This window comes from Bufo gargarizans, chromosome 11, assembly GCF_014858855.1.
Source record: "Bufo gargarizans isolate SCDJY-AF-19 chromosome 11, ASM1485885v1, whole genome shotgun sequence".
NCBI lineage: Eukaryota > Metazoa > Chordata > Amphibia > Anura > Bufonidae > Bufo > Bufo gargarizans.
Window position 1 is genome coordinate 83153413 of NC_058090.1, and position 27146 is coordinate 83180558.

General features: G+C 47.7%; 3 protein-coding genes across 3 annotated transcripts in view; all 3 read left to right on the plus strand.

Annotated features, from left to right (window-relative positions):
- LOC122921376 (HORMA domain-containing protein 1-like) overlaps positions 1-4955 on the plus strand; it is a 58784-nt gene extending 53829 nt beyond the window's left edge. The window contains exons 14-16 of the mRNA XM_044271352.1: positions 1184-1261; positions 2975-3033; positions 4796-4955. Coding sequence (XP_044127287.1) covers positions 1184-1261; positions 2975-3033; positions 4796-4955 — 297 coding nt within the window. The remainder of the gene's footprint in view (positions 1-1183; positions 1262-2974; positions 3034-4795) is intronic.
- On the plus strand, positions 4875-25075 carry LOC122921971 (Golgi phosphoprotein 3-like A). Its single transcript, XM_044272331.1, has 5 exons — positions 4875-5008; positions 11215-11383; positions 20923-21054; positions 22738-22852; positions 23883-25075. Exons 2-5 carry the CDS (start codon positions 11216-11218, stop codon positions 24308-24310), a joined length of 843 nt encoding a protein of 280 aa, XP_044128266.1. The 5' UTR covers positions 4875-5008; position 11215; the 3' UTR covers positions 24311-25075.
- LOC122921377 (basic proline-rich protein-like) lies at positions 5372-6469 on the plus strand. Its single transcript, XM_044271353.1, has one exon. It carries the CDS (start codon positions 5372-5374, stop codon positions 6467-6469), a length of 1098 nt encoding a protein of 365 aa, XP_044127288.1.
- Positions 25076-27146: the final 2071 nt, after the last annotated feature.

Below are 27146 nucleotides of genomic sequence, written 5' to 3' on the forward strand. Positions count from 1 at the left end.
TGCGCTCCCTCTGGGGGACCTGGAGTTCTGGGGGCTCCGTAAGCTTAAGGCTGGTTTCACACGAGCGAGTGTCAAGCTCCAGTCTCACAGCGTGAGTATGCGGCAGCTCCCGTCCTGACCTCCCAGCACTGCTGGAGTCGCATAGCATTATATTGGTTTATGATGCTATGTAACCCTTACAGCTCTGGAAAGTATTGGATAACACTGACATAATGCGGTCAGAGTTATCCAATACATTCCAGACCTCTAAGGGTTACATAGCATCATAAACCAATATAATGCTATGTGACCCCGGCAGTGCTGGGAGGTCAGTACGGGAGCTGCGCTGCTAGACCGGAGCGTGACACTCGCTTGTGTGAAACCAGCCTAAAGGGGTTTTCCAGGATTTTAATATTGATGACCTATCCTAAGGAGTGAGTGCAGCCTTCCCTTCATTGTTTACCTGCTCGCCGTCTACATCACAGCGGTGATCAGCGTAACTACAAGCCGTCCCATTCACTTCTATGGGACGGCTCCTTCTTATACACTTGAATGTGTAGGAGCGTGGTTCAGCAATACCATAATAAAGCATGGTCTTAATAGGAGTGGTGTACACAAAAGGAGGGTGTGCACTAGGATACTTAGCAAATGTGCTTTATTATATATTGAAGATGCAGTGGAACAATAAAAGAAATGATTGTGAAAGAGCACGTAGCCTTATGGGAATGTGTTATGAGGGCCTGGATTTCAATTCCCAAATTGTGTACAAAAATGAAAAATGTTGCTGTAATGTGCAGCATCCACTAGGTGTCAGCGGTGTGCCTCTGTTCTGTCAGGTCTGCAGCTGTCAGCTGCTTTATAGGTAACATCATGGCTGGCTTCCTACTCACTGTCCACACTCAGGGGCATTTACCAGCTTTCTGGCTTATTGCTTAGATATGGCATAACTTCATGATTAGAAAGTGGCCATCACAAAGAAGTGGGCACATGGGACCCTAGGACACAGAGCCCCTTTATCCTATGCACTGCATGAAACACAGATGCTGGGCAGGCTCTCAGGAGAAAAAAATTAAAAAAATACAGTATTCTGAAATCAAACTTTGTGTAAGGTTATATTACTAGAGGATAGAGTTGTCCATGTAATACATAAGTGATAGTTCAGCCCCTCTGACCGGGAAGTAACTTTCCTCTAATTGATTTTTAGAAACCTGCAGTGATTTCTGAGAAAAAAATGGTCAAGACTTCCAAGGGAGGCAAGAAAAGACAACTGCCCAACAAAGAGGTAACATCCCGAAAACAGCTGAGAGCTCATTTTAAAGGGGTGTGCCAGACGTTAATACTGATGACCTATCTTCAGGTAAGTCATCAGTATCTGATCGCTGGGGGTCTGACACCTGGGATGATCAGTTTGAGAAGGCAGCGGCGAAAGTAGCTTTTTGTAGGCCAGTGACGAGACGTTCATCTTTCACATGGCCTAGGAGCAGCTCAGCCCCATAGAAAGGAATGGGGGCCGAGCACGATACCAAGCACGGAGAAGGCAGTGGCGCTTACTGATCGATGGGGGTCCTGGGTGTCAGACCCCCGCCCACCGCTTAGTATTAAAGTCTTGAAAAACCCTTTTAATGGGTGAGCCTTCAAAGTGTTCTATTATAACAAGGCTTATACTAGAGCTGGTGAAAGGATAGGCCATCACTAGCTGATCGGCAGGGGTCTGACACCCTGCACCCCTATGATCAGTGGTTCAGGTATAGCTCCAGTGCCAGAAGTCAGCACCGGAACCACACAGCTCCGTCATCAGCCTTGTGAACAAGTTCTTGAGCATTCCCAGAACCATTTCGTTAAACTCTTGTGGACTGCAGCCATCTTTACAACTCGGGTTGTGCCATCCAAGGATGGATATGTGTCATGCAGTCTTAACCTACTGAGTCTTAATCCACAAACAGCAGGCTCCACATGAACCTTCTACAATCCACAGGCTCCACATGAACCTTCCACAATCCACAGGCTCCACATGAACCTTCCACAATCCACAGGCTCCACATGAACCTTCCACAATCCACAGGCTCCACGTGAACCTTCCACAATCCACAGGCTCCACGTGAACCTTCCACAATCCACAGGCTCCACGTGAACCTTCCACAATCCACAGGCTCCACATGAACCTTCCACAATCCACAGGCTCCACATGAACCTTCCACAATCCACAGGCTCCACATGAACCTTCCACAATCCACAGGCTCCACATGAACCTTCCACAATCCACAGGCTCCACATGAACCTTCCACAATCCACAGGCTCCACAAGAACCTTCCACAATCCACAGGCTCCACGTGAACCTTCCACAATCCACAGGCTCCACGTGAACCTTCCACAATCCACAGGCTCCACATGAACCTTCCACAGGCTCCACATGAACCTTCCACAATCCACAGGCTCCACATGAACCTTCCACAATCCACAGGCTCCACATGAACCTTCCACAGGCTCCACATGAACCTTCCACAGGCTCCACATGAACCTTCCACAGGCTCCACATGAACCTTCCACAATCCACAGGCTCCACATGAACCTTCCACAATCCACAGGCTCCACGTGAACCTTCCACAATCCACAGGCTCCACGTGAACCTTCCACAATCCACAGGCTCCACGTGAACCTTCCACAATCCACAGGCTCCACATGAACCTTCCACAATCCACAGGCTCCACGTGAACCTTCCACAATCCACAGGCTCCACGTGAACCTTCCACAATCCACAGGCTCCACGTGAACCTTCCACAATCCACAGGCTCCACATGAACCTTCCACAATCCACAGGCTCCACATGATCCTTCCACAATCCACAGGCTCCACATGAACCTCCCACAATCCATAGGCCCCAAGATCAATAAAATATAGAATTTGGAAAATGTCTGACGTCACTTGTGATGGGAATAAACCATTGGTAAGCGGGGTTGTACGTCCAGTGCTAACCATTTCCATCTTCCTCCTGCAGAATCAGGTCCTGGACTTTTTCTGTAGTCAAGATGAACCAACCGCACCAAAGAGAAAGAGGTTTAGCGAGCCAAAGGATCCCATATAAAGGGTGTGCCCCTCACAAGTTACCCCCGGCCATGGTTACCTCTACCCAGGTTCCTGATAATTACTAGTTGTTAGTTGAAGGCCCTTTATGACTTATTAAATGAATTTGAGATGATAGTTTGTGTCGTCCTGTGCACTGCAGTGTGAGACTGAAGATAGCGTGAAATAGCGGAGCAGTGGGCACAGCCCCTCCCTGACCATCCCAGACATTGGGAGATAGAGAGTTCTCGTGAAAACCCCTTAATCATCCTCATATGTAAGTTACTTGGGTCTCCGCACAAGGCAATTACATCTGTTTATTCCCGATAATTGCCTGCTCTTCAGAGGAGGTAGGAGCTGATTTCCATACAGCAGTCACTTCCTCTGTGTGGGGAGCGATGGCAGCAGGGACCCTTCGTCCCCGTACACAGGAGATGATTGCTGTATGGAAATGCAGCTCTCACCTCCTCTGAAGAGCAGGCAGTTATCAGGAACAAACTATTCATTCCCAATAATTGCCTGCTCCTCAGAGGAGGTGAGAGCTGCATTTCCATACAGCAATCATCTCCTGTGTACGGGGACGAGGGATCCCTGCTGCCATCGCTCCCCACACAGAGGAGATGACTGCAGCGGTCAGCTCCTCTGAAGAGCAATTATCGGGAACAAAGTTGGTCTACGTGACGGGGCCTTTAACCGCCATCTACATCAGTCTTTACATCCTGTCTGGTGTGAACAGTAGTCCTATATATGCACATTGATGTGAACAGTCATTTCAGTCTACACCATGTCCCATAAGGCGGCGTAATCCAAAGCTGGCCAGACATTGGGCTGACACCTCTCCTGACCACATGCATGTGACCTGGGATGGAGTTAGGAGAGCAAGCTGGTGCTGGACACCTCTGATGCCAACGTATCTCTCCGAGGACGGGCACCTGCATCGGGAAAAGTCGTGAAACCCCCACATAGCGCCCACATATGTGAAAAGCTCTAATGACTGGGCAGAGAACGTGGCATCACACCTGTATCTTCTCAGTTTTATAGAATGGAGCTCAAGAGACCCCCGTTCTCCCAGGAGGTGGGACCTCCTAATATGTTATGTTCTCATAGCTGACCTGTCTGCAGCCCGATAGGTAGCCACAGCCAGGGTAACACCAGGAAACCAGTTCCACCAGTCACCAGGACCAGTTCAGCGACCTGGAAAACACAAGTGCCAAGCAAGATTCCTGTGTCCAGCTAGGAAATTATGGGACTGTCACCTAGGACGGTCTGACCATGTAACCAGGACTGGGACCGCTCCCCGATCAGCCGCTGTCATGTGTACATCATACATGAGCCCCCCCACGATATGAGCGATGGTGGGGGAGACGCCCCACTATATCATCAGATCAGTTTTAGACTAGGGCGCCGCCAGGTGGTTGTGCTAAAATTGCAGCTTGCCACCATACCAAATTGCAGGCCTCTTGGGATAACCACATGAGGTCCATCTGATGGGCATCTGGAATTGGGCATAGACTCATGGGTTCATACAGAATAAAGAGGCACCATTGTAGATGCATCGTGTGAATCTGGCCTTAGGACATCCTTTTATAAAGGTGATGTAATAATCACCTCTATATATCACTACCCCCTTGGTATCTACAAGAGTCCTTATTCCCTAAACAAAGATGGCCGCCGCGCGAAGATCACATGACGTAGTTGTCTTGGGCTTCCACCAGGTCCCGCCTCCACTCCGCTTTTTCGGTTTCTGATTGGCTAGGCTAAGCTGTCACGGCATCCGCTTGTACGAGCCGAAGCCTGGGCGACGCAGGGCGGGGCCAGCGCCTTACATCGCGGGGGCCGCATCTGATTGGTGGATTGTGCTGTCAGTCAGTGGCGACACCGAGCGACGTGAAGGAGCGCTGCCCGCCCCGAGCTGATGTGTCCCAGACCAGGAAGTGAAGTTTTTAAGGAGCTGAACTGAGTGGAGCAGGTAAGACGGGGGAGGACGGGGGCGTCGTGACCGTGTGTGTCATGTATGTTATATGTGCAACTATGTCACCGTCCCATGATACATGTCAAGCTGGCCTATGCGGTTATCACGATCGGACATATCTGTCACGATATGTTATTATCATAAGAGGAGTCCTACTTGTGCAGATAAGGTCATCACCCCCATCAGGATAGGGTTACAGAGGATTGTCCTGGGGTCCAGATCGGTGTCCCCTACACCCAGAATGTCCACAGAGATACCAGAGGTGGGCGACCTGTCACATAGGGTGTCACCTCTGATGCCCCACACATTTAGCCACCAGGGTCGCAGAGGGTGCCAGTAGTGGGGCTCCTGGCATCACTGATGGTGGCAATAGTCAGGCTTCCGGGATCGCTGCGGGCCCCTGTAGCTGGGCTTCCGGGATCGCTGCGGGCCCCTGTAGCTGGGCTTCCGGGATCGCTGCGGGCCCCTGTAGCTGGGCTTCCGGGATCGCTGCGGGCCCCTGTAGCTGGGCTTCCGGGATCGCTGCGGGCCCCTGTAGCTGGGCTTCCGGGATCGCTGCGGGCCCCTGTAGCTGGGCCTCCGGGATCGCTGCGGGCCCCTGTAGCTGGGCCTCCGGGATCGCTGCGGGCCCCTGTAGCTGGGCCTCCGGGATCGCTGCGGGCCCCTGTAGCTGGGCCTCCGGGATCGCTGCGGGCCCCTGTAGCTGGGCCTCCGGGATCGCTGCGGGCCCCTGTAGCTGGGCCTCCGGGATCGCTGCGGGCCCCTGTAGCTGGGCCTCCGGGATCGCTGCGGGCCCCTGTAGCTGGGCCTCCGGGATCGCTGCGGGCCCCTGTAGCTGGGCCTCCGGGATCGCTGCGGCCCCCTGTAGCTGGGCCTCCGGGATCGCTGCGGCCCCCTGTAGCTGGGCCTCCGGGATCGCTGCGGCCCCCTGTAGCTGGGCCTCCGGGATCGCTGCGGGCCCCTGTAGCGGGGCCTCCGGGATCGCTGCGGGCCCCTGTAGCGGGGCCTCCGGGATCGCTGCGGGCCCCTGTAGCGGGGCCTCCGGGATCGCTGCGGCCCCCTGTAGCGGGGCCTCCGGGATCGCTGCGGCCCCCTGTAGCGGGGCCTCCGGGATCGCTGCGGCCCCCTGTAGCGGGGCCTCCGGGATCGCTGCGGCCCCCTGTAGCGGGGCCTCCGGGATCGCTGCGGCCCCCTGTAGCGGGGCCTCCGGGATCGCTGCGGCCCCCTGTAGCGGGGCCTCCGGGATCGCTGCGGCCCCCTGTAGCGGGGCCTCCGGGATCGCTGCGGCCCCCTGTAGCTGGGCCTCCGGGATCGCTGCGGCCCCCTGTAGCTGGGCCTCCGGGATCGCTGCGGCCCCCTGTAGCTGGGCCTCCGGGATCGCTATTGGAGTGCCGGCTGTCTTACTCTGAGGGCGCCAGTAGTCGGACTCCGGTTGCCAGCCTCCTGGGATTGCTGTAGTAAGGCTTCCCCGATCACTGAGGCCCACAGTAGTCAGGCTTCCCAGGTCGCTGTGGATACCAGTGATTGGGCTCCCGGCATCAATGAGGACGACGGTCAAACATGTTTGGCTTTCCTGTCAATACACCATAAATCTGCAGAATGGAGAAACCTTGTCCAGATGATGCCACCAAAACAAGAGTCATTCCAGTTGCAATCACCAGTGGTTTAGGGTAAACTGCAGTACAACCACAGCGCCAGTTGGGGTAAAGTTGTGAGCTACAGGTGGCGGCCTAACCTATAACGGGGTAGCTCCTGCTGATGGGTTCCTTTTAGGTTGTCCATCCATGTTATTCCTTATTATCCAGAGGTGAAGCTTGGATCTCCATCTCCTGGTGCCAAATCTGCAACTCTGAGCCCCCGAATGACAAGCCATTTATTGTATCGTCTCTCAGATGTGAACCCCGTATCTATGCACTTAACAGTACCCCCATAATGTGGGTCCAGTCTCTCCTCTAACCCATCATATATCAACAGCCCCAGTGCCCCTTTAACAGTGCCTAATTTATTACCCCCATACTATTGCTAGTGTCACTCCCTGTAAATCTTTTACAGACACAGTGCCCCCATAACATTGCCAGCTACTGTGCCCCCATCACATTACCAGCCATCGTGCTACATAACATACAGTGCCCCCATCACATTACCAGCCATAGTGCTACATGACATACAGTGCCCCCATCACATTACCAGCCATAGTGCTACATGACATACAGTGCCCCCATCACATTACCAGCCATAGTGCTACATGACATACAGTGCCCCCATCACATTACCAGCCATAGTGCTACATGACATACAGTGCCCCCATCACATTACCAGCCATAGTGCTACATGACATACAGTGCCCCCATCACATTACCAGCCATAGTGCTACATAACATACAGTGCCCCCATCACATTACCAGCCATAGTGCTACATGACATACAGTGCCCCCATCACATTACCAGCCATAGTGCTACATGACATACAGTGCCCCCATCACATTACCAGCCATAGTGCTACATAACATACAGTGCCCCCATCACATTACCAGCCATAGTGCTACATAACATACAGTGCCCCCATCACATTACCAGCCATAGTGCTACATAACATACAGTGCCCCCATCACATTACCAGCCATAGTGCTACATAACACAGTGCCCCCATAACATTACCAGCCATAGTGCTACATGACATACAGTGCCCCCATAACATTACCAGCCATAGTGCTACATAACATACAGTGCCCCCATCACATTACCAGCCATAGTGCTACATAACATACAGTGCCCCCATCACATTACCAGCCATAGTGCTACATAACATACAGTGCCCCCATCACATTACCAGCCATAGTGCTACATAACATACAGTGCCCCCATCACATTACCAGCCATAGTGCTACATGACATACAGTGCCCCCATCACATTACCAGCCATAGTGCTACATGACATACAGTGCCCCCATCACATTACCAGCCATAGTGCTACATGACATACAGTGCCCCCATCACATTACCAGCCATAGTGCTACATGACATACAGTGCCCCCATCACATTACCAGCCATAGTGCTACATGACATACAGTGCCCCCATCACATTACCAGCCATAGTGCTACATAACATACAGTGCCCCCATCACATTACCAGCCATAGTGCTACATAACATACAGTGCCCCCATCACATTACCAGCCATAGTGCTACATAACATACAGTGCCCCCATCACATTACCAGCCATAGTGCTACATGACATACAGTGCCCCCATCACATTACCAGCCATAGTGCTACATTACATACAGTGCCCCCATCACATTACCAGCCATAGTGCTACATGACATACAGTGCCCCCATCACATTACCAGCCATAGTGCTACATAACATACAGTGCCCCCATCACATTACCAGCCATAGTGCTACATAACATACAGTGCCCCCATCACATTACCAGCTACTGTGCCCCCATCACATTACCAGCCATCGTGCTACATAACATACAGTGCCCCCATAACATTGCCAGCTACTGTGCCCCTATCACATTACCAGCCATCGTGCTACATAACATACAGTGCCCCCATCACATTACCAGCCATAGTGCTACATAACATACAGTGCCCCCATCACATTACCAGCCATAGTGCTACATAACATACAGTGCCCCCATCACATTACCAGCCATAGTGCTACATAACATACAGTGCCCCCATCACATTACCAGCCATAGTGCTACATAACATACAGTGCCCCCATCACATTACCAGCCCTAGTGCTACATAACATACAGTGCCCCCATCACATTTCCAGCCCTAGTGCTACATAACATACTGTGCCCCCATAACATTGCCAACCATAGTGCTCCATAACCAAATCGCCTATAGTGCCCTGATAGCATTTCCAGCCATAGTGCTCGATAACATTATCGCCTACTGTGCCCCCCATAGCATTGCCAGCCACAGTACCTCATAACATACAGTGCCCCCATAGCATTGCCAGCCACAGCACCTCATAACATACAGTGCCCCCATAGCATTGCCAGCCACAGCACCTCATAACATACAGTGCCCCCATAGCATTGCCAGCCACAGCACCTCATAACATACAGTGCCCCCATAGCATTGCCAGCCACAGCACCTCATAACATACAGTGCCCCCATAGCATTGCCAGCCACAGCACCTCATAACATACAGTGCCCCCATAGCATTGCCAGCCACAGCACCTCATAACATAATCGCCTATAGTGGCCCCATAGAATTTCCAACCATAGTGCTCCATAACATACAGTGCCCCCATAGTATTGCCAGCCATAGTGATCGATAACCTAATCACCTACAGTGCCCCCATAGTATTGCCAAACCATAGCACTCAATATCGTAATCGCCTACAGTGCCCCCATAGTATTGCCAGCCATAGTAATCGATAACATAATCACCTACAGTGCCCCCATAGTATTGCCAGCCATAGTAATCGATAACATAATCACCTACAGTGCCCCCATAGTATTGCCAGCCATAGTAATCGATAACATAATCACCTACAGTGCCCCCAGAGTATTGCCAGCCATAGTAATCGATAACATAATCACCTACAGTGCCCCCATAACATTGCCCCATTATTTCATCAGGCAGAGTGCCCTGTAGATATGACCAGCCCCTATGGGATTGGGTACCGCAGTACCCCCATTACATCATCAGCCCTTACGTTCACACCCATGGCATAGAAGTGTGACCTGGGGGGACAATATAAAGACCCCTTTAGGTTGAAGCCTACATTATGGGATGTTTCCTTACAAAGTCAATGCGTTTAAAGGGGACCCCTGAAACCAGGTACTTATTTTGGCAGGGTGCAGCAGTGACATGCGTGTGATGGAACCGGTGCACCGATGACAGATGAGACTCTTATTTTTAACCCCTACACCTTGCCTGGTAATACAAAATGGCTTCCCGGTCTTGGAGAATCCCTTTAAGGCCTTGTGCACATGGGCGTTCTCCTACCCCTTGTTCTTCTCCACTATAGGAACAGCGTCGCACATATGGGGCCCAGTGGAATTTTTTAAATGTTTTTTCACAGAATTTTTTACTGAATCGGTGACTGAGGTCCTTCCCGGAGCCTCCAGCACTGAGGTGAACATGACCTTGTCATGGGGGACTTTTATAAAGCTATCTAGAAGACAACCTGCCTTTGTTGCCCCTATCAACCATTCACAGCGCAGCTTTCATTTCTTAAACTCCTCAGGAAAAATGAAAGCTGTGCTGTGATTGGTTGCTATGGGCGACGACAGCTTTGATAAATGAGGCCTATAGGGGAGATAAAGGAAAACTTGCTTAGTTGCCCATAGCAGCCAATCAGATTCCCCCTTTCATTTTTCAGGCCTCCTTTGGAAAATGAAAGGTGGAATCTGATTGGTTGCTAGGGGCAACTGAGCAAGTTCTACTTTACACCAGTTTTGAAAAATGAAGCCTATAATATAGGTTTTATAATCTAGCTCTCGGCCCACAGACTCCTATAAAATGGCCATCGCTCGCAGGCACGTTTGCCCACTGTAGTGACAGGGGGCAGTCTACCCTGCCAGTCAGTAAAACCTCTCAAAGAGAGAGTCTGACAGGAAAATTCTCTTCGACCAATCGGAGCACAGCTTTTATTTTTCCAGAGCCGTTTTAGAAATGGAAGCTGAGCTCTGATTGGTTAGACAGACTGTTTTGAGAAGTGAGGCTGTAACCCATAGGTGCCCCATTTAGCGTGCACCTATGTACCCATATTAATAAAGATGTCCCCATGTAAAAGATAGAAACTTTAGTTTATGTTCACACAGCCTTTCTTGTGTATTTTACTCCCAAAATCTGCGTTAAATCCCCATTCTATTGTTTCCAATGGGACCCTTTTCCGTACGGCTTTGAAATCTGCGTCAAGAAGTGACCTGGCGTATAAAAAACGTGATTGGGTAGTCGCAAACTGCAAATCTGCAGTGAACATACCTCTCGGGTGTCCAAGATTAGAAGAACATGGCTGTTTCCACCCAAAACAGCGCCACTACTGTCCTCAGGTTGTATCCGGTATTGCAGCTCAACTTTAAATGAATTTAGCCAAACCCCAATACCAGGCACAACCCATGGACAGGTGTGGCGCTGTTTTTAAAGAAAGCAGCCATGATGAATGAGACCTTTAATGTCCATGTAGTCACCATGTATCTGACTGTTTCCCCTCCCCCACTTTATTGAAAGGATGACCACTTTAATTCGGCGTGGCCGACGTGGAGAAGAGGGCCCGGACAAGAGGGCCGATTCTGACGATTCCAGCAAAGACAAAGATGAGGATGCCGCGGGGGACTGTAAGGACATGAGGCTGACGCTTATGGAGGAGGTTCTTCTCCTGGGCCTGAAGGACAAAGAGGTGAGAATCAGAAGAAGCGGCCATGTTCATGATGTCCTGCTGCAGCTCAGGCTTATTCAGGTGTATGGGGCCGAGCTGCAGTACCGGGTACGGCCACATGGACGGAGAACTGCCATGTTGGGTACTACAGTATCTGACACGCCGGCTGCTGTTAAACTCCAACTCTCAGTATGCTCGGCTGTTCTTTGTACCGCCGAGGACTGGAGCATGCTGGAAATTGTAGTTTCAGAGGAGATTGAGTGCCACCTGTCTTAGTGAGACACCGAAGCTCCCAACACAGCAGTTCTCTTGTCCACATGGCCATAGCCACACATGCATCGCAATGTGGCTGAGCTGCAGTACCAAAACCAACCATGCAAGCGTGGGTGGCGCTGTTCCATTCCGTAAGCTGAAATTGTGTGGCGGGGGCCCTCCAGTTTGCCGTATAGAGAGAGAATGTAAGAAGATAAAAGTGAAAGACATGTGGCAGCAGTTTTAACCCATGGGGGTCCAGGTGCAGAGACCCCCAACTATCACTAAAACAAAGGGGCAGGAGCACTTAGTGTATGACTGACTCGGTTTATGGCTCTGTACAAGTAGACCTAATCCAAAATGAGTGGGGGTATGCTCAGCTGACAGCTTCCATGTCCATGTTAGATATTGGTAGCAGGGGTCTCCAACCGGACCCCCACTGATCAAATGCATTTTAAAGTGATAGGTACCCTTTAGGGTTTGTTCACCCGCAGCAGTTTTTTTTGAGAGCTAGACTAAACACTTTTAAATATCTACCCTGCCCCTATTCAGACTGCAGTGTCTCCATGGTTACAGACTACAAACATCCCTATGTAGTCTGAACATGCAGTCTTGTGTCAGTCCCTTTTTAGGGTTAGTTTGGAGACACATGACTCTATGGACGCCGTATCCCCGCAGCACTGGCCACACCAGCAGCTTCAGTTTTAGGTGCGTTGAGGCAATAGAAAGGGTTTCAGAAGTAAGCATACCCTTTAACAGTATTATTTCTAGTGTGACGGGCGAGGTGATCTGTGACCACCGCCCAAGTGTCCACCAGCAGGAAATTCCAGCCGGACCTGATTTAGAGATCATCTACAGGGTCCCTGTTTCAGGATTTGTGCTGCTGAAGATTTCCTTTTCTCACTGGTGGTCTAGTTGCTTGTGGGAGTATATCCACCTCTAGGACCCGCACCTCCCGTGTTACTGTACCATATAGTGAGAACTGCTCATGTGCGCAGCCACCTCTTCATTCATTCTTCATTCTGCTGTGGTTGTCTCCTCACCTGATTAGACTGGGGCAGAAGACCACCCTACTTTAGGGTGTTAGTACCCTAATTAGCACTTCATGCATGGACGTCCTGGTGAACTTGTGGTTCCACACAGCCACCAGTCTGAACATGCTGACCTGCAGTGTAAAGCATGGAGGAAGCCTCCGTGTGGTTTCCTAGTAGGGTGTAATTGTATCCATTTAGCACCTCTGGAAAGGACTGTGTGAAGCACATCTGACAACTTCAGATGGCATTTTTTCCCCGATAGATGCTGCAGAATTGTTATTAACATGGAGGATGCAAGTAGTTCCTAAAACAGAAGAGGTGTGGATTATTTATTTTTTACGGAAAGTCGTGCGAATTTCTGCACGACAACCCGCAGGAGCTGTGATGCTCCGTTATTGAGTAGACAGTGCGCAGGCAGCAAGGCCCCATGCAAGCAGTGACGAGGCTGTGGAGATTGAATTAGGGCCACAAGCTGATCTGCGGCGGTCCCTGGAGTCGGACCCCCTACGTATGTGGTATTGATGACCTGTCCTGAGGATTGATCATCAATATGCCGATCCCGGAAGACCCCCGTAGGCGGACATTATGCTGCCTTTGCATCATTTTGAGGATTTGTGACCACATAGGCATCCGGGGAATAAGGAAGTGTCACGTTTTTTCCCCCCCTTCTTCATATCCTGTTTGTAATGGCTGTAATGACCGTTCGTGTCTGGCAGCCGCTCGGAGTCCTCTTTTAATATTTAACCAGATAGTCGCTGCTCTGCCCTGTACCTCCTAAGTGGAGGCCTGGAGAGAAAATGGAAGTAGTAGTCCAGAAAAAGCTGGGTGGCTCGGCCGTTTCAAGAACTCCCATGCTAATGAAAGGAATGAGCTGTTCACATGTACGGGGGGGGGGGGGGGGTGCAGGGGAGCCCCCCAGTTCTTCACGTAGGTGTGGGACCTAGGTCTGAGTCATTTATTAAAGGGGTATTCCAGTCTCTGAGAATGAGGGTTATTGTATGATTCTGTAAAGTTATACAATTTTTTTATATACTCTGTGTATGAATTGTTCGTGTTTTTCAAGATCTCTGCTTGCTGTCACTATGTGGAAGTATTCATTGTTTACTCCCATTGGATAAAAGAAAGGGCTGTTGTGGAAATTGTGACACAAGAGATCCCAGAATTTAACCACAGCTTGTAAATGGAAGTAAACCATGTAAATGAACCATATTCCTGTTAAATGACAGCTAGCAGAGATCTTGAAAACCAAAACTGATACAGAAAGTACATTAGAAAGTTGCATTACTCCTATTCACAGAAACCCCTTTAATTGACATGATATTTTTTATATATTTTTTTCTGTGTGCAAATGCAGGAAATGATTACACTGGAAATGCATTTTGTGACAGCGCCCAACAGGGGCAGATTTGTGCCAGTGTCCAGGCAGTGACCATGGGAGCTACGTATAGGGCCATATCTATGTTTATAGCAAATAGAGTTGAAACCCTGCCTTATCTAAGCTATGAGATGGCTCTGCTGACTCTGTCCTAGTCTATACTGCAACTGAGGATCTACATACAAGGCCAAATCTGTGTTTATAGCAAATAATGTTGCTACTTTGCCTTATGTAAGCTATGAGTTGGCTCTACTGACTCTGTTCTAGTCTATACAGCAACTGTGGGGAGCTGCATATAGGGCCAAATCTGTTTCTATAGCAAATAATGTTGCTACACTGCTTTATCTTAGCTATGAGATGGCTCTGCTGACTCTATCCTTGTCTACACAGAAACTGAGGAGCTACACACAAGGCCAAATCTGTGTTTATAGCAAATAGTGTTGCTACTCTGCCTTAACTTAGCTCCGAGAGGACACTGCTGACTGTTCTAGTCTACACAGCAACTATGAGGAGCTGCATACAGGACCATATATATGTTTATAGCAGGTAGTATTGCTACTGCTGCTTTATCTAAGCTATGAGATGGCTCTGCTGACTCTGTCCTAGTCTATACAGCAAAGCGAGCCTCAGAAAGACGCTATGGATTATTTCTGCCATTTCATTACAGTGAATGGGGCTGAGCTGTTATACCAGACATGACCTATGCGCAAGAGTGGGGCTGTTTCTGAATCAACAAAGCAAACCTTTCTATCTCATCTTATAAAAAGATTTGTCTCTGCTGCTTTCGACCATGAATCATGGGGCTTGCTGTATTGTGATGCCGATACATGACCATGCCCACTAGGGGCAGCATTGTGTGTAATCATGAGGGCTATAATAAGCAATAAAATTATAAGAAAAAAAAACGCAACAAAAATCCAAAATTTCTCTCCGCCCAGAATTCACGGTGGGGTGCCACCAAAGAGGTAGATTATTTTGCATATGGCCACCGGCTCTATTGTTTCAGGACTGTGGGTGGTTGTTTTTTTTCTTTGTTTTATGGGTTAGTTGTGCAGTATTAGGGCGGATTACTACTAAGCCTCTTTTATGACATTATCCTAGTATTAGTGCCTCGATTTAATTTAAGAATTACAGTAAAATATGGCGGATGCTTCTGCTATATCGTAATGTCGTCCAGCAGGCTCTAGAAGTTTCTCACCCGTGGAGAATGCGGTTGCTATGTTCTCTATGCATGTGACGTGACTCTAGTAGATAAGAATGTGGATGGGGAGGATGTCTACTGTATATGACGGTGACAACTGGTTTATACGTTGGGGCATCATATACACTCATGACTAACGATGGCCGCTACATTGAAGCATTGAGGCCTCGTCTAGATATCCATATCAGAAGTTTAATCTTTAAAGCCTCTGGAATAGACCTACACCAATCGGCCATAATATTGCGTAGATCCCTCTTGTTCCTCCACAAATCATGGACACCACAAGACCTCTGAAGGTCTGGCAGCAGATCCTGTAAGCTGTGAGGTGAGACCTCCATGGATCGGACCTGTTTTTCCAGCACATGATGGGAACGGATGGAGATCTGGAGGGTTTGGAGGCAAAGTCAACATATTAAAACCTCTTTCACGTTCCTCAGAAACGTTCTCATAAGTGTAGGGGATCGGGAAGCATCAGAACTGGGTCGGTGAAGTAAGCAGCCTTTTTAAAGAAATTTTAGTAATCTGGACAAACCCGTTTAACCTCTTTTTGCTGCCATGTCTCCACCACTTGAGGATGCTGGATCAGTGGGATTCCAGAAGGCCAAATTATAGAACAACAGTTCTTGAGTAGACCTTTGGAGGAGGGGAGAAGAATTGAAGCACCATAAAGAGGAGATAACTTGATAAAGCATTGTGTCGTGTTTACTCTTCCACTGCCTCGCCCCCGGAAGAGGATTTGTACGTCCTGTAGATTCTCTGATATAAGGGCCCAACCTACCTCGCACATTTCTATTGTAGGTCGTGTCAGACCTGTAGGACTGGTTGTTCTAGTCCTGTCCAGGTAGTCGTCGGGCTTAACCCTAGCTCTGATTGAATGCCTGGACCCACACACGTTATGGTTCTTCTCATGTTTCATTGTCATCTCCGAACCTTTTTGACCTTCTCCATAGCAGCTCCTTACGGTATATACAGCTCCTTATCCTGCTCCACCATAAAACTCAGCGTGGCCTTTTACAACATAATTGATACGCGCAGCTGATATTTTACATTTGTTGCAAGACAATTAGTGTCTGGATGGCATCCAAATTATTTTTTTCTCAAGTTGTTTTCTCGCCAAAGATTTTATTGGCCTATTGATTAGATGGTTTGGAGATCTAGAGAGACCAATTTGGTTTCCTGGTGGAGGAGTGAACATTATATCTAGTAGATATGTCATAAAAGCCTATGTAAAGATAACCTCCTGGTCTTATTACCACCTTGCGATATACATGAGCCCCCTCCCCGCTCAATCACCTGATGGTGGACTGTTGTGATGGACAATCAGCCGCCAATACATAACATCAAGGGTCAGCCCCAACCATTGAGAGCTATTAAAGGGATTGTGGCAAGATGGAATCCAGGTTAGGAGATCAGTGTGTTTGATCGGTGGAGGTCCATCCGTTCATTCTCCACCAATCGGCTGTTCCTGCGGTAGCTCTAGCACCAGAGCTACAACGCCATCCATTGTGTAGTGGACAGAGCTGGTAACCGCATTGAAGTGACTACTGCAGTAACCAGCTCCGTCCACTACTCAATGGAGTGCGCTGTAGTTCCAGTGCCAGAGCTGATGAGTGGTGGTGTCGGACCCCTGCTAATCACGTATTGATGACCCACCCTGAGGAGTTTTCCTACTGCCATGTAATGTCTGGCCGCACCAGTACATGGCACGTGTGGACATGCCCTAAGGCACACCTCACAGGATGTGAATGGATTCTAAATCCACATCTGAATCTTCTCGTGTGGAGCAGTGTGAACCCGGCCCAAGGTATCTTGAAGGGCTACTCCCGTTTCAGCAATCCTTGTTAGACTTCTAGATCATGGAAAGTTGAACAGTTTTTGTATCCGTTCCCCACAGTTTTCAAGATCTCTGCTTGGAATTGACCTCCACAGGATGGAAGCCTGTTCTGGTCATGTGATGGACACACACACACACACACACACACACACGGGGACCTGCACTTGTCCTGGTCATAGTGAAGTTTCTATGCATGGACAGCAAGCAGAGATCTTGAAAGCCCTGGATTCTGAAAGAATATTGAAGGCTTGCATCATTTTACGTCCTGGAGTTGGGTTTTCAGTTATGTGCGTCATCGTAGCTTTCCGGACACCTGCTGGTATCGGGCCTTTGTACTAATATTTGAGCTTGGAGTTCAGGACAGAAGTTGCACCTCCTCTGTTGGGCAAGCCTCTACCTGGCAGGGGAGTGCCTGTCACTATACGGACAACCAGAGGCGACGCGCTTGACACCATGAGCTCTGCGAGGGATTATCACTGTTCTGTTAACCCTTTCCTGCACAGAATAGAGATGGGGAATGTCCCTGCATTATCCCAAATTTTTAATTAACCCCTCCCCACCTATGTCATGTATATTAGCAGGCTTATTGTACGCTCTCTGTTCATTTCCGTGTTATGTTGGAAGGCGCTGCTTCTGCATTTCACTAATTGCTAGAGAATCATTTCCAGGGAATTTAATATTGATGGCCTATCATTCATATTAGATCACGAAACCCCTCTACGATCAGCTGCTTGAAGAGGCTGAGACGGTATACCCAGAACAGCGCCATATATTGTATAGTGGATGTACTTGGTATTGCAGCCCAGGCCCATTCAAGTGCACCTAGGCCATGTGACAATAAACATGACGTCACTGCCCTAGGAAGAGGCCACAGCTCTTATCGGCGTGCCGTGGCTTTTTCAAGCAACTGATCAGAGGGGGGGGGGCCACGCCCACACCCACCGATCTGATATTGTTAGGATAGGTCAGTAATGGGCAAACTGCGGATTTCCAGCTGTTGTAAAACTACAAATCCCATCATGGCCTGCTGTAGGCAGACTGGGCATACTGGGAGTTGTAGTTCTACAACAGCTGGAGAGCCGCAGTTTGCCCATCCCCGAGATAGGTCATCCATATTGAACTCCTGGAAAACCCCTTTAAAAGAAACGTAGTTTCCGACACAACGAGGAGCCTTCTGTATGCAGACTTATACCGTTCCCAGTCAGTTCAAAGGGAGCTGTCTACATCTATAACCCTCCTCCTGAGTAGCACATTAATATAATAAATGTATGCAGTAAGCTCCTGAGCTCCCTCTAGTGGTATCTACAAGCAGACAGAAGTTTATTACTCCAAGAGGCACATTTATGGCACATTGACAGGATATGCCATAAATGTCCTATGCGTGTGGTTCCAGAGGTGGGATCTGCACCCATCTTGAGAAAAGGGTATTTTTTTCGGCCGCTATTGAGGTGGCCTTGTGTGTGCAGACCACTTTTTCTCTATGGGAGTTTCAGAAATAGCAAAGTAAGCGTGTGTTCCTATGTTTAGAACTCCCTATAGAAGTGTATGCAAGGCCACCTCTCCATTCCTGGGGGGGGTTCAAGGCTGGGCCGTGTTCCTGTGGGGGTTCCAGAGGTGGATATGATATAAATGTCTTATGACTGTGACATGAGGCAACGGATTTGGAGCTCATTAACATAAAAAATTATCTCCAACCCCTACAAAAGGAGGGGAACATCTTAAAATTCCTGGGGGTTCCCCCACCGGTGGCAGAAGAAAGCATCTTGATGGAAAATTACTACTTGGGGAATTTCCTTAGTGTATTCCTGGAATAGAATTTCATGAGATACTTAATAAGTTTGCAGTTAGTAATGTAGGGGCAAATAGGCCACTCCCCTGGGCATGCCCCCAAACTGTACAGGTCTGCCCATTTATGGGCGAGGTTTACATATGCCCCACCCACTTTTGGTCCAGGACAGTCCCAATTTGCATCTGAAACTTAGGAACAGCCCCTGCAAATTCAGGACTATGTGAGATGGTCAATAGTATGGGAGTCAACCCTCAGGAACCTACCGATTAGAATAACAAGGGGGGCTTATCTCTTACTAGAGAGCCCCCCACCCTTTCTGCTTTTTGCAGGGCACCCCTATAGATGTACTACAGCTGGGAGAACTGCATTCTGGGTAGTGTTCGCATTGCACAATCTTCTCGCCGTCTTCGCTCTCATTTCTGGACAGCTGGAATGAGGTTTGGCATGACGCAGGCCAGTCCTCTCCTTGATGACGGACACATCCGGGAGAGATCTGGGTGGCTTGGCACACATGACTGGCACAATTATCACTTGGATGTATGCACAGTAAAGAGAGATGTCGACACTGAGCAGTGTCCACTTAACCCTTCGTCGACCCAGGCCATGGTCGTAATGTTGCTTTCACCTTTTCTCTAGTGATATCGCTCATTTAGGCAGCAGTACGTTTTTATTCCAGACGATAGACAACCTGAAGAAAAATATTAAATCTATAATATCCCACTTAGAAGCTAAGATATGACTCTTTTGATTTGTAGGCCCAAAACCTGAAGAGTGCATCTGATAACACATTCCCTCCGAATTTTTGAGGTGATTTGTAGCCCGAAAGCCTGAAGAGAGAATCTGATGACGTCCTATTCCATCCTGATTTGTAGGCCCAAAGCCTAAAGAGGGCACCTGATGATGTCCTATTCCCTACTGTCTTCTCTGAGATGATTTGTAGGTCTAAAGTTTAGAGAGAATCCAATGATGACAAATGTCCTCATTTCTGTGAAGTGAAATGTTGTGATGGAGACCTTAAATGGTGCCAAATCATAGAAAATATTGATGTCCCCACATATACACATTTGGCTGATTCTATATAGGCCGGGTAGGATGGAGATACGGTTGTATTTCATGGTTTGATGCATGTCAGGTCTCCAGGACAACATGGCAGGAAGGAGATGTGTTGTCATCAGAGTCTACTTCAGGCCTCTGACCTGTGTCTTGAAGCTATTATATCTCAGCAGAGAAGGAAGAAAAGGCTTTCACGTTTTTAGTGTGCATTAAAGGGGTTTTAAAGACCCAACAAGTCCAAACAACCGAACTTAACTACACAGAACACACCTGAAGAAGAAAGTTACTCGCCTTCCTGAATATGCATTAGTCGGCCGCTCCGGATCCCAGTGCTCTTCTGAATATTTTGAATTTGCCAACTTCACGTCCTTTACTAGGTTTCCAACCTGAGCTATGGACAGGACATCACTTCTGCTGTGGACGGGACCAGAACTATTCCTCTCTGGTGCTTGTGCAGATGAACGAGAAGGAAAGAAATAGTTCTAGCCTGTCTACATCGGAAGCAACCTCCCATCCATAGCTCAGACCGGAAAAATTATGACTGTGGATGCGTGATTTTTAGAAGTGGAGCATTATGAAACTTGGTTTCCGAGTGGCTGATCATATACCTTCAGAACTTCCAGGAGTGATAAGTAATCAAAGAGTTATACCCATCGCCGACATCAATGGCATATCTCTAGGATATGCAATCTGTGTCAGATATGTTCTGGACACACCTGTGGCACCCCGCTCCTATCTCCAGAATGGGACCTCTGAAGCTACATTGGGAGATCCAAAAATGGCCAAGCAAGCTTGCTCAGCTATTTTTGGAAGTTCCATAGCGGCGAATGCTCGGTGTGCTCTCCTTTGCTTCATGCTTCTCATTTTGGAGATGGGAACAGGTCCCGCACCTATCTGACATTTATGGACGAGGTGGTCAGACTGTTTCACAGATTGAGCACCCTCATATGAAACCTCCCTTTAGGACAGTATTACACTTATTGTGATGTCAGTTTTTCCTGACTTGTCTCGTTTTGGTGCAGGGTTATACATCCTTTTGGAATGACTGCATATCCTCGGGACTACGTGGCGGTATCCTCATCGAGCTCGCCCTCAGGGGACGTGTTATTCTGGAGCCGGCTACTTTACGCAAGAAACGCCTCTTGGATCGAAGGGTAAGATTATGTACTCCTCTGCACATCGCTTTAAGAGCTTACATTGGGGTTGTCCATCAGGACCATCTCCCATGGAAGGCTGTTTTTGTTTTATTTTTGTTTTTATTTTTACCTTTATACCGTTGTATTCCATACCACAACCAAATGGTATGCCAAGTCCATCTGGCCTCCTAATGGAACATTGTGGATACTTCTGGTGTATGTCAGGAGCTTTATCCAGTGTATGCATTAAATGAATCTCCATGTAATGGCAGCTGGGCAGGGTCTGCCAGCACGAGACCTCTTTCTTCAGAGAAGGTCCTAGGCGGAGACTTCTAAAATCTCTAAGTTGTGGGAGAGTGACCCTTTAAGACAACCTCCCCCCAGGTAAAAAAATACATAAATCACACTAGTGGTAGGGTGTGCATGCTTCTTTAAATGTCAGAAGCCTTACTACTTCCTGGTACAATAGGAAATCTATAAAACCGGGCAGGGTTCCAGATGGTCAACACCATGGTGTGTGTTCAGCCTGTGTGATGCGGAGCCAAATCCTTACCAGTCACAAGGTGGATGTGACACTTCTTAAAGGCAATACTAAACTTCTGCAGTCCATAACAAAATGTAGCAAAATTCCTTTAAACCCGCATTCGATAATCCATAAATTCTCAGTCCAAGACATGTTGCCTCACCGAGCGCAGCCGAAGGTGAACAGGTCTCAGTGGAGCGTTTCTGCCCTTGTATGTCATCGATCAACACCGCCACCAATCAAAAATGCGCACATACGCGCACACAAAACTTCTTGCGGAGTGAGTAGGGTAGCTTTGTCATGCTGCACATGTTCAACCACCCTGAGGCGATTACAGGTCGTAGCTAATGCAAACAGTCAGCAGGCTGGACTAATGAGGTCAGAATTTCCCATCGTGGACCTACAGTGAGCTGGTGTATTATATAATACTGTAGTATGAGCTCCGACCCACCCCCTCCTGCTCCCAGAGCTGTCTCCGCTCAGCTAATCTTCCAGGGTGTGGTGTAATAACCGACGTCCTGCTATTTAGTATGTGTGCACTGACCTATAAGAACCCTAGAAAGTTATTGGCTGCACATAAGCTCTGCAGCCTCCGGTCTAATGACTACAACCTCCCTCAGACCCGTCACACATTCCTTTTTTTTCACCAAAACCTTTACTGACTGATGTTTGGAGTAGTTGTTTTTGTAAGATCCCTAGGTTGGGAAACACTATTAAACAAAACCTTTTACGCAGCCTGAGTGTCGGGGCATTGGTAGGAATGCTCGTTCCCGATAATTGCCCTATGTCAAGGTGCCTTCAAGCGAGGTCATTCTTTGGGTGATCACATCTTTCACACATCACCTTAAATGATAATTTCTGGGCCGAGGATCATCCTGTGTAAAGAGGGATGTGTTTCCAACAAACAGTGAATCTGTATGGGGAGGAATGATCGTAGCAGTGATAATTTATTCCCTTGCAGAGGGGATTAGTGCTTCGTGTAAATGCGGTTTAACAAACAGTAGTGATCGATAGCAGGAGAGAAGGACCACCCATGGCCAACCAAAAAGGGGGGGTTTCGCCACCTGTGCAGGGCTCGGGATTTTCTTAGTCAGGGGCATTTATTGGGTACAGTTTTGCCAGTTTGTTGAGACATGAGGTCTTGCTCTAAGTTGACCTTTCGTATAATTGCTTCATAGGTGCTGCTCAAGTCAGAGGCACCAACAGGAGATGTTCTGTTGGACGAGACCCTGAAACACATTAAGGCAACCGATCCTGCGGAAACTGTCCAGAGCTGGATAGAGTTACTGACCGGTAAGACCTGTGGAGCGTCACTTGGGTTGGGAAACCAGAGGCAAAGCAAAGGTGATCGGTTGAACTGAATTTCAAGGGGTTTATCAGGAACATGATATTGATCCTTAGGATATGACACCAATATCTGATGAGGGAATGCGGGCTACCACCATCTTCTGGTGGTCATACATTTTACCTGCTGTAGCCTGCCAAGACAACGTCCTCCGGGTCAAGTACTGCTTTTTAATAGTGGCCATCCCTACTGGCTCAATGAGAAATCTCCATCCTGGGGCAAACTTAATCAAATATTTTTTTTAAATGTACCCACCTGTCCACAGTCCCCCCTGTTCCAATGCTGCAGCTCCATTCCCAACCATTTTGGGTCCCCGTCTGAGTGGTTTGGTGTCGTGACCATAAAGCCATTGATCGGTCATTACTCCGGGCAATAGCTGTATTTTAAGCCTTTGCTCATGGAGGTAGTGCCATTTCCATCCCCATGGTCCCTGTAATTAGGGGGATCTTGCATCCTTCCAGGATGCACAGGTCCTAGTCAGTGGTTGTCATGACCCACCTGGGAACCTGTATAACAAATGACTCCCATAAAAATCTGCATGTGCAGCAAGTCATTTTCTTGTCAGGTTCCCTGGCAAATCATGAGAACCTGGATCCCCTCGGGTTGAGATAGATATATATAGATATAGATATAGATATATATAGATATATATAGATATAGATATATATATATATATATATATATATATATATATATATATATATATATATATAATATATATATATATATATATATATATGCTTTGTGGCTCAGTAGGGCACCTTCAGTATCACTTTAAACACCACCCCATTGGAGGCTGTCTTTATTGCACCAGTTCTGAGAAGCTGCAGTTGGGAAAGTCCTCATAGATCACCACTGAATCATTGAGAACTGGTATCCGTGTTGGGGACCGCAAAACATCCAACGGTCATGTGCATGAGCCCATATCATGTGTTAGCGCTTCCTTACGTAACATTTCTGACGCTTTATTTTTACCAGGTGAAACATGGAACCCGTTCAAGCTTCAGTACCAACTCCGAAACGTTCGAGAACGTATTGCCAAGAGCTTGGTGGAGAAGGGAATCTTGACCACAGAGAAGCAAAACTTCCTGCTCTTCGACATGACCACCCACCCTGTAACCAATACCACAGAGAAGCAACGACTGGTGAAGAAGCTGCAAGAATCTGTCCTCGAAAAGTGGGTGAATGACCCACATCGCATGGACAAACGGACACTGTCCCTGCTGGTCCTGGCCCACTCCTCTGACGTCCTGGAGAACGCCTTCTCCACACTGCCGGATGACAAGTATGACATGGCCATGAACAGATCCAAAGACCTCCTAGATTTGGATCCTGACGTAGAAGCCACGAAACCCAACTGCACAGAAATGATCTGGGCCGTATTGTCTGCTTTCAACAAATCTTAAGATCTATGGTGGTGGGAATTAAACCGGACGAAGGATTCATCCATATTGTTTTCCAGAACGTTCAGTGGGGCAGGAGAGATGCAGAGATCGAAAACTTTGCTTGAACATGAATTCTGAACCTCCAGCCCCCAAATACCCTTCCATCTGCTACCTACCCACATACCTAGTGTATTGGTAGAGCACATGGAAGCAGTGGACTCTGTAGCTACCGTAATACACGTTTTTGTTTTTTCTTTGTAGGGCTTAAAAAAAAAATCAGCAAGTAAGGTTCACTCAACAACCTGATAATTCTGGAGTCTTCAATGGTCCATGGTGATGTACATTGGTACAAATGTGCACCCCCTTCTTCCGTTCTAAATAGGCTGTGGACTCTTGAGTGGTCAGGTCACAAGCGAGTGACCGTTGTACCTAGTTGATGTCTCCTGCTCACGTTTTCTATGACGATCACACAAAAAGACATGTAGACTTTTTTGAAGGATATGTATAAGTTGCACAGATTTGGGCCATGATAAATGTTTTTTTAACTTTTTTTGTTTTTAGGTTGCGAAGCCACTTCTATAACTTGATCTCGTTAATTATTTGCAATGTAGCTTTAATAGAGAGGGGGGAAAAAAATTAAAATATGTTTCTTTAGGAACAGTACATCGGGATCTTCGTGATTTATTTATGCTCTTCACAGAAGTTCTTCCTTTCCAGCTTGTATTGGGCAGATTTTGTATCTAGAAGCCTTCATCCACTGCTTGGGTTGATAACCAGCCATTAGGGCATTTAAAGACAAAAATGGGGTTGGGCAAAAGTAGACACCTCATCTGGCTGCCCCATTGCATATGTTTATTTGTGGATCTTCTCACGTAGGCTTTTTACTCAGTGGTGATCATCCACAGTAGTTAGTCTGGTGGACATGTGGAGCCTTCCTGCATTAGAATAGATGTTTGCAATGAAGCTGGTTCCAGTGAAGAGTCACATCATCCATCGTGACCCCCCCCATAAAGACATGGCTGGGTATTGTCTATGTACGGCAATTCAGAACCAAAGTTTGGGAACCTGGTCTCCACTGTGCTACCAACACCCAACTTTTTGGGTTACACTCGTTAAGGTTCTTATCGCCAGGTGCTAAAAACTTCTGAAATCAAGTTGCTGGCAACTGAAGCCTACAGGAGTTTGTCCATCTGTTGCTGCTGACTACGACCAGTGAGCGCTTGAAGATGCCATACTGTGCTGCTCTCCTGACGTCCAGTTTGCATGGTATCAGTATGACCTCCAGGGCATTCTCCCCTATTCCCTCCCCTGTAAAACCAGCTTGCCATCCAACATTTTGGAACTGCGTTGCGATATGGAATTGTTCTAAATTACAAAAATAGTCACTGCTACATCCACCTCATTAACCATCTGACTCCACAAGGCCCCAGTTACAATGACTTCCATAAACTTTGCCGACTGATTGGAAAGTGGTGCTGGAGCGGACGTGCCCGCAAGCGACTTGTTTATTACCGTGGCCTCCAACCATAAAAAGGGGATCTTTTTTGCTTTTTTTTTCAATGCATTGGAAGAAAGGATGAAGATTTATTTCACAAAGCCTTCAAATTATTATATCATTTTTACATCTATTTTATTTTATCATATATTCTTTTAATTGCATTAAATATTACTGTCTGATCGAATACCCTGAAAACGTCTTTTTGTAAAACTTCGGAAAGAGAAATCAATGCACAAGGATTATTTAAGGAGTGTTTTATGTGGGCTGCCCGGATTATACCTTGAATTCAAGGGCCTCAAAATGGATGCCCAGCGTGAAAGTAACTGGTGAGAATGGTCTGGATGATGGACTAACGGGATAATCGTGTACACTGGACCAAAGTCATGATGTATTTGTTGCATTTATGAATTAAGTATCTTTCAAATAAAACTGCATAATATTTTAAAGTGTGAATTTCTTTTGTGGAATGGGGGGGGTCATTTTATAGTGTTTCTTTGGGTTTTTGTCTCTTTGTGTTGCGTTAGTGGGGGGGACTCGGAACAAGCCTGTGCAGCTTTGGAGGATCCCAGATAAAACCTCTTATGACCGGTACAGCTCATGTCGTCACTCAGACAGGACCAAATACTATAGTGCAGCACAATATACTTCCCCAGCAGAATTAAGTACTACAGTACAGCACAGTATACCATCTAAGAAACACAAAATAACTCCCCAGAAGCTACCCTTATGTCTATTCTGTCATCCTATTCCACATCCACTTGTCTCTAAGATATGGAGGAGGGGGTTGGTTGAAGAGTGAGATACACGGGCCACAGCACAGAGCCAGCTCCACCTCCAGCATGCTACTTGGGCTTTCAGTACTAGCAAGCATACAGGAGAATACAGCACTGCATACATGTCTACTACATCCAGTGACGTTTCCTCATCTTCTCCATTAGGACCAGACCGCCATGACTACTACTTTCAGCCATATCTTCTCTCTGCTGAGTTTGCCACACAGACATCTTAGATTCAACACTTCTCCATCATCCTCCCCACCCAGGTGCATCAACAGTGTTATCCTGCTGTCACCCCCCCAAATAATGTGCCCGCTCTGCCCTCCAAATAGTATGCTTTAGAAAGTGTCCCCCAGTAATAATAATGTCCTCTATAGTGCCCCAATTTTTCTGGCTTCTACAATAAAAATGCCCCATCTCTCTCCTCATATAGTTCCCCTAGTAATAATAATGTCCCTATAGTGCCCCCAGTATTAATAATTCCTCAATACAGTGGCCCCAGTAGTAATACATTCTATAGCGCCACCAACAATAATAATATACTTCCACCAGCAATAATATTGTCCCCTATTCTTCCTCCAGT